Source organism: Epinephelus moara, chromosome 13 (assembly GCF_006386435.1).
Source record: "Epinephelus moara isolate mb chromosome 13, YSFRI_EMoa_1.0, whole genome shotgun sequence".
NCBI classification, from domain to species: Eukaryota; Metazoa; Chordata; class Actinopteri; order Perciformes; family Serranidae; genus Epinephelus; species Epinephelus moara.
In genome coordinates, this window is record NC_065518.1 from 299,510 (window position 1) to 312,189 (window position 12,680).

Below are 12,680 nucleotides of genomic sequence, written 5' to 3' on the forward strand. Positions count from 1 at the left end.
CTCTCTCTGCTGCAACAGTACAGCTAGGGAAAGTCGCTGCACAGGTGCACATTGAAGGTGACATTAAACAGACTATGGACTGTTGAGGTTCTGTAAAGTGTTGCAGGAGTTTGGTGCTCCACTCTGCTCAAGTTACTCTCTGTGTGATGAAGAATTCAAAAGTACTTCTCCTTTCAAAGTCAGTTATTAAAGTTCGCGTCCACCTATGATCTTTTCTGGGTTTTTCAAATGGAAACGCCCACTCAGCCGTGAGCAGACAGCAGTGATGAAGGTTAGAGTGCTGATGATGATAATAATAATTACTGAAAGGGTTAGTCTGGGTTTGTATGAGGTACTTATCCATAGCCAGTGTTATATTTTTACCGTTTGGCCTCGCAGTCAGACAGCCCAACTGAAGACAGGCAACTGGAGCTGTTATATCGCGTCTTCTTAAAAACCACCAGACTCAGTAATTTTACCTCATCGAACGCTGGAGTCGCCTTGATTGTTTACTTTGTTTGTGTTATTGTGGGACTTGTTGGTCCGAACATATGTGCCTTCCTCAGCAGTACATTGCTCAGCTTCCGTGCTAGTTAGGGGGTTAGAGAAGCTAACCTGAAAGATCGATAACACGCACTTGTCAAAGAAGACTTGGTTCAGTCTCGAGGGTTTGTATGTAGCAATGTCGTCATGCAAACACACGGGAAAATGTTTGCAGAAGGGATCATGAGTGCTGTGTCGTAGGCAACTGGACACGCTTGCGTTTCTTGAAGATGTTTCACCTCATCTGAACTGAACAAACTGAAGAAGCCTCTTGGATGAGAAGTAAAACGTCTTCAAGAAACGCAAGCAAGTCCAGTTGCCTATGATATAACACATTTGATAACCATGACCTGAGAATCTTCATCGACTCGTTTGAGAAAACAGCATTCTAATGCTAAAACAAAACTGATTTGACCAAATTTTAAATGTTCACATTTGAACACAAAAGTAGAATTACAGAGTAGAATCACAGGGAAGCTACAGAGTGATATAAAAACCTTCACAAACAAACAAAAATATGTGGACTCACCCTTTAAGTCATAAAATCCAAAATGTGCCCAGACACCTTTTTGAAGATGAACTACAAGATAACTCTGGTGTGTGCATGCTGTACATCACACACTCCTGACCCTCCTTGTTGTGTTGGCAGGATTTACTGAGAGGGTTTCTTTGGTCATTGTGTGTCCTTGTAGGAAGCAGACATCGAGCATCGGACCCAGGCACTGAAGCGAGAGGGCTTTTGGTCAATGAAGCGTCTAACCCGCCTGACAGAGCCGCCAAGACCCAAAGTTCACTGGGACTACCTGTGCGAAGAGATGCAGTGGCTCTCTGCTGACTTTGCTCAGGAGCGAAGGTGGAAGAGAGGGGTGGCTAGGAAGGTAGGTTGAGTCTATGTCACAGGGTGTTTTCATGCCTTTAAATGTGTATTTTCATTTCACTATGTTGCTTGAAGCATTACATGGACTGTATTTCTGATGATGTGTATATGTGTTGTGTTGATGTGTTATTAGGTGGTACGGATGGTGATGAGACATCACGAGGAACTGAGGCAAAAAGAAGAAAAGGCCAAGAGAGACGAGCACGCTAAGATCAGGAGAGTTGCCTCTTCTATCGCAAAGGAGGTCCGGGCTTTCTGGAGCAGCGTGGAGAAGGTACAGATGATTCACAGAAACCAAGCAAACAAAACATTCTGCTTCGCTGCTCAGCAGTGGAGTTTGAAAGGATCACGGCCCGTGTTTGATTGTTTTTATTACAGAAATAAAATGCACTCTTCTTTTCAGACCATAGAGCTCACACAGAGACCCACTCAACAAGTGAAATTACCAACAGTTTATTTAGTCTAATATTTGTCATTGAGGCTTCAGTTTAGCTTCTGTCAGTGTTTGGAATTCACCTTTAAGTGAATATTAATCTCAATCACAGTTTTAGTTTCCCACATTTGGATGAACAAGATCGACTGCGATATTTTTGCGTTTAAAATGCATGCTCTGTTTCGTTCATAAAAAACTCTGCTTAATATCAAATCAAGCGCTTCCTACATTAATTTGACAGCTGGCGCACTGTTTGGAAGTATTTTGGATTTCGAGTGCACGAGACTTGTGTGTCCGCATCGCAAAGCAACACAACTAACTTGTTTAAGCATCTGAAAAAAACAGCACAAACTGCCGTACGATGATGCATGACAGTCAAGAATGCTAATGCTAATGCTAATGCTAATGCTAATGCTACCTTATGGCCAAAATATATGGGACTCAGACACGGCACCACAGCAGTACTTATCCATTATAATCACCCCAACTACAGGGACCACAGAAGCTGCACTTGCCCACACAGACATCGCACTCCTCAGTGTTATTTTTACACAGCTGTTAATATTTTCTCTGTAACGTGCGGCTCTGCGGCTCTGCGGCCCTCCAACAGGTAGAAACTATGAGTACAGTCTGTGTACCAGAGGCAAAACGAAGCAGCAGAGTAACCTTGTGTGTTTTTACATTTCACGCTGAAATAAATTGGATGGCATGGTGGTACAGTGGTTAGCACTGTCGCCTCACAGCCAGAGAGCTCCTGGTTCAAAGCCCAGGGTGGGGGAGCCCTTCTGTGTAGAGTTTGCATGTTCTCCCTGTGTCAGCGTGGGTTTAGGGTTAGTGGAGCACAAGGTGAACGCAGTGCTGTGTCCAGGAGATGTACCATGTTTAAGAGCCAGTTTCATTTTGATGCTGAGCTTTGTACATTAGTAGGACTGTAGCACAGCATGAAAGTGAAAACAGTGCTCCTTTGATTTAAATGTGAAAGAGCAATAAAAATATTGTCCCTAAAACCTGTCCTGGTTATCATTTTGGCCATCATTGTGCAGCCCTGTGTTCAGAGTGTTGGTGTCTTCACTTGTGTCCGTACAGGTGGTGCAGTACAAGCAGCAGTCCAGACTGGAGGAGAAGAGGAAGAAGGCCTTGGACCTTCAGCTGGACTTCATTGTCGGCCAGACGGAGAAATACTCGGACCTCCTCAGCAAGTCACTCGCACCCACCAGACCTGTTGAAGCTGAACCTGAACCTGTCCCACAGACTCCACAGAAATCTGTGCCAGCTCCCGTCGATGAGGATGGTGAGAAGCAGTTTTTTTTACATCCATCCTCCACCTCATCACAAACAGAGCTTACTGTCTCTGTGTTGTACTGTACTGTACTGACACAGCTTTCAGAGCTGAATCATTGGCTCAGACGGGGACGTTGTCATAGCTACACACCAATGATTGAATCTTCCTCAGCGTCCACAGAGGTAAAATGTTTCATGGAGACAAAAGCTCTTCTTCATGTTCAAGGTTATGCATCTCAGAGAGAATCAGCCATGTTCTTGCATGTCTGACTACCTGGGCTCAAACACGTCTTCACTCAGACGACGTTGAGTCTAATATTTGTCAGCACAGTAAAACGTTTCTTGGCACAACATTTTCACGGTACTGTAGCGAGCGCTGCTTGGCAACCGCCAGGCTTGAGACTTGTCAAACCTGTCAGACTAGTCTGCTGGCCATGTTATCAATGGCAGTTGATTCCTAAAGCACGGAGGTGACTTTGGTTTCAGTGAGACGAAGGACAGACTTGGCAGTGGTTCATGTCTGTGAGTCAGGAGTCCAGTCTCACTTTGATTTTATTATCTGACAGTGTTTTAGTGGTGATAAAGTGCCATGACAATCTGCTAAGCCATCAAGAATCTCTGTCATTGACACCCAGACTGAAATTTCCTCTAAAACAGGCTGTGTAGGAGCTAAACCTCTGCCTGAGGCTGTGAGGACGAGAGGTGTAACAGCACACAGGAGCTGCAGTTCGATGCACGTTCAGTACAGTGAAATAAAATGTGTTAAGATACTTTTTTTATTTATGTATTTCCTCTTGCTGGGGACTGACTGAGGGAACATTTTGTCCACTGACGTCTTTGGTGAATTATTTTCATTATAAAAACAAGAGACATTTCAAACGTGTTTGTACTTGGCCCTGATCACACACAAAGTGTTTCAGCAGCTGGAGGCACCTTTTTGTAATTTTCTTTTTTAAATGAGAATGAAGCTTTTTGCTCGTGGTTTCTGCGTTGAGACGTGTCTTGTGTTTCTGCGCTCTAGGCGCCTGGTGTTTTAGCCAGAGCACTCTGAACTCCTTGAGTTGGAAAAACTTAAACTCAGAACAGAAAAACATCCCATCTCATCTTTTCCCCATCATTGTCCAATGGGATGATCTGAGAGGCGGGGCTTCTGTGGTGGTCACGACAACAAGTTTACAGTTGGTAAACAATGGAGGAGAAACTGGTGGTAGTGGTTGCTGGATACCCAGAGCTATACGGCCTGATGATAGACAGCAGGTTGTCAAACTGCCCCTGAGTCATCCTAAAATCTGCCTGTAAACGTCCATGATGGAGGAGAAGCTCCTGGACCAACTGGTGGTACTCCCCATGATCCAGCCTCTTTTTTAGGGTCTCATGTACCCACACAGATCTCTGTTTATCTGCTGACAGCCTCTCACCCTCAACCAGAGCTACAGACAGTACCCTCTGCCTCAACATGGCAGCAGCTACACACTGATTACTGCAGGATACATACAATAAATAAAGGGTAGATTGATTTCACAGGAAGGTTAGAATAACAAGATGAGTCCATGGTTGCCTGGCAACAATAAAAAGGCGCAGTAAGTGTCTTTTTTCACTAGAGGCATTCAGGTTAAAACAAGGCAGTGCAGCGCGCCTCCTTTCTGTGTGATCAGGGCCGTACACTGTTGAAACAGGCTGTGAAACAGGAGCAACTCATCATATACAATTAAAAATACCAAAATACCTATAATTTGTGCATTTGGAGGTGTTTCTCAGTTAGTTCCACTTTGGATATATTTTAAGATTCAAAGCACCCAAAGATTCATGATCCTGGTGATCGGCACCTCTGGTTGATGCTGTTAGCATGTTGGATGTGTTGTTGGACGTGCCCACCAGTGTTGGGTTCATTACTCAAAACATGTAACTTAGAACTCATTACTCTTTTCTAAAGTAATATTATTACTTTACTGATCAGCCCTTGTCAGCAGTGTTACACCTGTTACATTACATCTCTGTTAACACCATACAGAATTGGTAATGTTTTCCTTTTGTCCTCAAAATTCAAACTGTGTGTGTGTGTGTGTGTGTGTGTGTGTGTGTCAGGGTAATCTCAGATAGATTTGCTGGGGGTCTTCTGCCTCTGAATTAAAGCGTCTCCAGTTTGATGCTTTGTGACGTGCACCTGCAACGATTATTGATAGATTAGATATGTTTTTTTATTTCCTTACAACTATGTACAGTGGTCTGAAAAACAAGTATTTATCAGTACAAAACTATTTTCTTTCCTTGATGCAGACAGAGACTTTGAGCCTCCATGTGAGGAGGAGGACGATGAGGAGACCATAGAGGTGGAGGAGCAACAGGAGGGCAATGATGCTGAGAGCCATCGGAGGGAGATTGAACTGCTGAAGGAGGAGGGCTTGCTGCCCCTCGACCAGTTACTCAGCACCCTCAAACTGCCAACGGTACGTCACAAACCTGATGGGACTGGGACTGTTGTCTAAAAGGAGAGAAACCACAGTTTGAAGTGATGCTGTTGTCACAAGCTCTTAATCGCACTTACATACATACAGTTATAGGGTTAATGTTCTCGCCATTCACATGCTGATCATCACATTGAAACACAGATACCAATAATCTAATTTCAAACCTGCCGGGATCATAAAGGAATATTCTGTGTTTGGTTTTTAAGCATTTTAACAGATTTGATGCAACATATCACGCAGGTGTTGAAACCAGTTTGAAGCCATATATTTGTGGGTAAAAAAACAAAGGACAACATTAAAATTATCACCACAGCTGTTGTACGTGTTTGTTAGTGGGGATGCACCAAAACTGATTATTTATTTATTTATTTATGTTTTAAGAATACAAATAACTCGATGAGTTCTTCTGATCCAGATCCCAAATGTTTGCATGTCTTTTAATCACCGAATCATTGGATTACACAGGAGTCGGGCTCAGATGAAGAATGCTCTGATGAAACCTCCTCATCGGTGGAGGAGGAAGAGGAAGATGGCGAATTCACAGCCAACGAAGAGGATGGTAAGGCGCTGTCAGGATAAGATACTGAAGTTGTACATACTTGAACATATCTTGGGAAAAGGGTCAAAAATATTGCACTGAATAACTTGAGATTATTTTCTGTCTTTTAATTCAAGTTAAGTGATGTCATATTTGTTTCCTCCCTCTTCCCATGTTCAGCCGAGGATGAGGAGGACACCATCGCTGCCCAGGAGAAGGTCGAGGGAAACGTGGATCACACAGAGGAGCTGGATGATTTGGCCAGAGAAGGTATTTATGAATAAAATGGAAAGTGTCATCGCTGGTGCTGAGAAGCCTCTTGTATTGCTGTGAAGTTGTGTGAAGTGCTTTCCCCTCGGCTGAAGAGCTGCTTCTAATAATGATTATTCATAAAGAGGAATTAGCGACTTCAAATCACCTCCAAAAATATTTGAACTGATCCTGATTAAATAGTTAATTTAAGTTAAGTTAAACTTAATAAACATCAAAATTAAACAACCACTTAATCTTTTGATCATCTGACATCTGGAGTCAACACACACAGTAGACCTCAGCGTCTGTTTCAAGCCTGATCTGAACACAGTATTTTTGGCTTCTAGATAAACAAGATGTAAGAAATCATTCAGATGCATATATGTCCTCAGTGTTGACTTTGACAAGATGAGCAGCTTTTTACATGAAGAAAGCTGCTTCATGTTTAACTGGCTCCTGAAACCTCTCAGCCTTCACAGGTGCATTACTATTAGGTGTGCAGGGTCGTCCAGTGGGCTGGATTGGACCCTTTGGTGGGTGGTTGTGTCCCCTGGCCGTGTGTTTGACACCCCTGAACTAGACTAACCATTCTGATATGTCTGTGACTCCTCATCTGAGTCTGGGTTCGACTGAGGCTCAAACGTGTTCGGCCACTTGTCTAAAATCTGTCCTTTAATGCTTTCACAAATCTTTTTGTTGATTTCTTTGACCAGATTTCTGGGCGTATACAATGACATATTAAAGATGTCAGTGTGAGCTGGTCTCTGGTTGGTACTCAGAACCTACAACACTGAGAACATGAACTGAACCCATGCTGTTAATTCTAATCTCCACCTGATATCCATGTTTCCCTCCCACCCTTACTCCAAGTGATAATGATAGAATCAATATTTGAATCGAACATCTGACACATGATAATGGTAATAAGATAAGGGAAATGAAGAAATGAAATAGAATAAAAGATAATAACCCTTTAATGCTAATGCTAGCCTTCTTGATGTCAGCCTAGCACAAGCTGCACTGGAGGAGGTGAAACTGTGTTTGTCTAACGTTAATGTTAAATACATTAGTATTAGTTGTGTTTTCTTTATAACGTGTGGGAAGAGACTTAACATTCCAACACAAACTATTCCTGCATCTTCAACCTCCACAAAAACTGAATAAAGCTCCTTTTCCCACAATGAACTATGAGACTTATTTCACATAAAAACCTTAATTATTCTGTCCTCTGTCGTTTTGGTAAAATTAATCCACAGTCCGATCTTTGTGCATTTTTTACGACGTATAGAGTCGACATTTTCTGATTATTTTAAGCCCCATAAGCATAAGTTAATTTAGGGGAGACAAATAAAACCTCAAGTTACTAAATCTAAGTTTAATAACTGATCCGTGCCTGTCCTTTTGATTGCTGTTTTAATGTAGCTGTGTGTTGTGTACATCCCGTTCTCTTGATGCCGTGACCTGTTTAAAAACGGGAGCAGTAAACATCCACCCTGACATCATGTCTCCGCTCCCCTTGTAGGTGATATGACTGTTGAGGAGCTGCTGGAGAAGTACAAAGGAGCGTACGCCTCAGACTTTGAGGCACCATCTGCATCTGGCTCCAAAGAAAGCTCTGATTCGGAGGTGTCTGGGGATGAGGAGGAGGAGACTGAGGAAGATGAGAGTGATGTGGAAAGCAACACTTCCTCCTCAGGTAGGAAAACAACCTGCAGGGGATCAAAATAATCTCATGTAAATTGTTTATCTGCGCCCACTCTGGAGGTGTCGCAACATTTATATTTCCTTCTGCAAAATCAGATTCTCCAGGAGACAGTGCAGAGGATGATGACAGTGAGAAGGATGAAGAGGAGAGTGAGGAAGATGATGATGATGATGGCTGTGGAGATGAAGGGATGGAGGTCTTGCTGAAGGAGGGAGACAACAGCCCACCCTCTGCTAGCTCACGGCCAAAGAAAGAGATCAGCCACATTGCTGCGACTGCAGAGAGCCTGCAGCCTAAAGGCTACACGTTGGCCACCACAAAGGTCAGTCATGAATATTCACACCAAGATTCTGTTCTTTGTTAGGGACACGAGAAAATCTCAGAGCGGAGGAGACCCTCAGAAATAGTCTAAGAAGAAAGACTCAGGTTAGTCTTTGTGTCCTCGGCACCTCTGAACCATCATTTTCTCATCTTCTCTCCAACAAAAGGTGAAGACCCCCATCCCATTCCTGCTTCATGGCACGTTACGAGAATACCAGCACATTGGACTCGACTGGCTGGTCACCATGTACGAGAAAAAGCTGAATGGCATTCTGGCTGATGAGATGGGTTTGGGAAAAACCATCCAGACTATCGCTCTGCTGGCTCACCTTGCCTGTGAGAAAGGTAACAAACCCACTCCTCATGCTTTTGATATTTTTATACCGTTATTAAACTCTGATGTTCCCTCTTTCATTTTGTGCACAGATTTGTTTTGTTATAAGATGCTCGATTACGGCACAATTGCAACATGTGAGAGAAATTTTAAATAGGCAAAAAGGAAAAATACACGTGTGTACTGATACAGACAGAAAAAAAGGTTAAGTATAACGACATGGGGGCGCCCAGTCGCTCAGTGGGAAGAGCCAGTGTCCCACGTACAAAGGCAGTGTCCTCGCTGCAGCAGCCGCAGGTTGGAATTGAACCCTCTGCTGCGTGTCACCCCCTCTGTCTCTCCCCCGTCACGCTTAATCTGTCGTATGGAATTAAAAATATAAACACATTATACATAAACTTAAATACCTAATAAAGTAAAATAGTGATATATAAAATAATACTGACAGTAAACCGAACCTGTAACAAAAGAAAACATTAATTAAAATAAAAAAGCAAATTAATAAACACACACACAAACATGCACACGTATAAATACATTTAAAATTATATAAAAATATAAATATAATACTGATGTTTATCACATCAAGTTGGCCGATAGCTGATACTGTTTTTTTAATGTTGTTGTTTATTTTTATGTATTTTATTCTTTTATTTAACTCATATTTAACCAGGAAAGTCCGATCTGTTTCACACAGGAGACCCGGCCCAGACAGCAGCCAAACAACAACACATAAAACACACAACGGATACACATTTTGTTTTTGTTGTTATTTATTCCCCCTTTGTGTCAGCAAAACAAACAAATCAATCATTCAGCTTTCATTACACGATCTTTGAATGACCACAAATATAAATGCATCATAAGTATCTGTTTTATATTGCTGTGAAAACATCGACACATTCCTCCTTCAAAAAACTTTATTTATTTATTTATTTATTTAGTTATAAAGTTTCTTGCAAAAACTACATTTGACATTATAACATCTGAACACATCCTGATAATGAACCAATTTACCTTCATGTAGCAGATCATAATGTATCTCAGTGCGACCTTTGTTAGCGACCGCTAACAGCTAACGATAACTAGCTCTTCTCCTGCAGACGTCAACACTGATTTGTTGTAAGTAGCATTATCGGGGAAAAACAGGTTGCGTCTCCTGAAATATCAAAACTGAATTTACTACGTTCTTTCATCCTGACGATCTTCGTTTGTCCCAAAGACGTCCTCTGATGTCTTTGGGACAACAAGACATGGTTTATTGTTGAGCCCTGCTTTTTATCCTGCGTTAAATTGATATGACACAACAGAATAACATCGGCCATCGGAGTAACATTAGACAGCACACTCATGAAACAAGAGGAAAACAAGAGACACACACCAGAGAGGAGCAGCAAGCGAACGAGCGCACCAGATCACACGTGTTTTTAACCGGCCAAAGTGGGCGGGTCTGATAAGGCGGTCTTCTTTTTTTTTTTTTAAGATATTTTTATGGGTATTTTTTGCCTTTAATTGATAGGATAGTGAAGTGTGAAATGGGAGAGAGAGAGGGAGAGACATGCAGCAAAGGGCCACAGGCTGGAGTCGAACCCGGGCCGCTGTGGCAACAGCCTTGTACATGGGGCGCCTGCTCTACCACTAAGCCACCGACACCCCGATAAGGCGGTCTTCTTAGTTGTAAAACAGGCTGATTACTTTATTTCAAAAGAAACTTAATGCTTCTTATTATTCCATATCACATATATATATATATATNGATAGGCACATACTCTTCTCATTATGGTCAAAATTGGTTACAATTGAAAACAACCTATAGTGGCAACATATAATGAAAAACAAAATGAGGAAGCACATATTCTTGCAAACAAGTTGATTAATGAATCCCAATTATATTTCTACAACTTCAAACGCATAATATGGATAAAATGTATAATTTCACTTCCAACAGACATTTCAGTTTTGTCACACAGAAACATTTGGTAAGAGGGGAGGGCGTGATTTCCTGGGGTGACAGGAAGGGACAGGATGTGGTGGGGAAAAAAAAGAAGCGTTGTTTCACGACAACTAGTGGGTCGTTCATCACCGCGTTTTGCCCCAAGGCTGGATACTTTAAGATGGCATCTGAAACTTGAGGGATCCCAAGTGACTTTTTACCTCCTTTTAGCCTCAGGATGGCTGAAAGAAGTTGTTGTCCAGTCGGGGTGATACCAGGGTGAGTCCTAAACATTTGACCCCCCGGTGGTCTGGTGGGTCTTGCTCATTGATAATACTGGTTCAAGGGAAGTCCAGAGAGGCTGTTCCTCTACACTCACCTTTGATCAGCACATCATGGACATTAAAAGAAGCCACCAAAGACTGTCAATCATCCGCAAACTCAAAGGTCTTTATGTTGCTCCACATCTACTGCTGCTACTGTACCAGAGCATCATTCAGCCAGTTCTGTTGTGCTGTTCCATTTTTGCTTTCTCAACATACTGTCTGTCAAGAACCGGACCAAGCTTTCCAAAGTAACCAACACTGCTGCAAATATAACAGGTCTCCCCACACCCAACCTCACTGAACCCAACAACAGGGCCATTACACACATCTCAGCTGCAACAGAACAGGACGCCACACACCCACTCAATGAGCACTTAGCCCCATTGCCCTCAGGGCGAAGGTGCAGGACTCTGAGGTACAGGACTCTGAGGTGCAGGAGGGCCCGCTTTGGAAGAAGCCTGATCCCCTCAGTTATCACGGCCCTTAACAGCAGACCCTGTTGAGTGTAATACCTGTGTGTGTGTCGTAGTGTTATTCCTGCTGTGTCTATTTATGGTTCAGTTTTATTGTTGGGTTGTCGGGACGTCGCACTCGTCGCTGTTGTTGCTGCTGTTGTTGTTGTTGTTATGGTTGTTGTTGTGTCAAACAAGTACATTGCTGTGACGAAAAATTTCCCTTTGGGGACGATAAAAGTCAAATTCAATTCAGTTCAATTCAGTGTCATCTGATTTGCTGATAGGTTGATGGAAGTCAACAATGTGAAAACAACCAGACAACTGATCCAGATATTTGGCAGATCAATCATCGCGTCTCTAATCGAAATAGATAATAATGATTAAAAGATAAAAATGCAAAGTACACACACACGTGTGTATTAATATGTCCATAAGGAGTGAAAGCCCCGACATAAACAGTTCTTGAAGCAGTGAGATGTTTCCTCTTTTACGTCAGAGCATTGATATATTTTGTCATTGGACCTGTTCAGGTAACTGGGGCCCTCACCTCATCATCGTGCCCACCAGTGTGATGTTAAACTGGGAGATGGAGCTCAAACGCTGGTGTCCTGGGTTTAAAATCCTCACTTACTTTGGCAGCCAGAAGGAGAGGAAGCTAAAGAGACAGGTAATGAGTTCACTGTCTTCAATTCAAACCTAATTATATTTAGCACAGGTGTGATCTCACTAGTTTTTTCCTCCAATTAACACTTTTTGGTGAAGAATTGTGATTTTCCTGCTTTAAGCGCCTAATGACTTGCTTTTCCTTCCACTACACGTCTCTGTCATGGCTCAGTTGGTTTTCTGAAAAACACGAATTTAACCGTACTTTTTCCCCCCAGGGTTGGACGAAGCCTAATGCTTTCCACGTTTGCATCACTTCGTACAAGCTGGTACTGCAGGATCACCAGGCCTTCCGACGTAAGTCTTGGCGGTACCTGATTCTAGACGAGGCACAAAACATCAAGAACTTCAAGTCCCAACGCTGGCAGAGTCTGCTGAACTTCAACAGGTCAGCACAGCTGCGTTTTTTATATTCTCAGAAGTATATCAATCAATCAATCAATCAATTTTATTTATAAAGCCCAATATCACAAATCACAATTTGCCTCACAGGGCTTTACAGCATACGACATCCCTCTGTCCTTATGACCCTCACAGCGGATCAGGAAAAACTCCCCAAAAAAACCCCTTTA

At 42.5% G+C, this 12,680-nt stretch overlaps 1 protein-coding gene across 2 annotated transcripts in view; it reads left to right on the top strand.

Annotated features, from left to right (window-relative positions):
- srcap (Snf2-related CREBBP activator protein) overlaps positions 1-12,680 on the top strand; it is a 40,441-nt gene that overhangs the window by 11,919 nt on the left and 15,842 nt on the right. For both annotated transcript variants that reach the window (XM_050059899.1, XM_050059901.1), the window contains exons 5-15: positions 1,215-1,400; positions 1,533-1,673; positions 2,919-3,123; positions 5,391-5,560; positions 6,047-6,140; positions 6,300-6,389; positions 7,894-8,067; positions 8,172-8,398; positions 8,565-8,742; positions 11,976-12,112; positions 12,327-12,496. In XM_050059899.1, the coding sequence (XP_049915856.1) occupies positions 1,215-1,400; positions 1,533-1,673; positions 2,919-3,123; positions 5,391-5,560; positions 6,047-6,140; positions 6,300-6,389; positions 7,894-8,067; positions 8,172-8,398; positions 8,565-8,742; positions 11,976-12,112; positions 12,327-12,496 (1,772 nt within the window). The remainder of the gene's footprint in view (positions 1-1,214; positions 1,401-1,532; positions 1,674-2,918; positions 3,124-5,390; positions 5,561-6,046; positions 6,141-6,299; positions 6,390-7,893; positions 8,068-8,171; positions 8,399-8,564; positions 8,743-11,975; positions 12,113-12,326; positions 12,497-12,680) is intronic.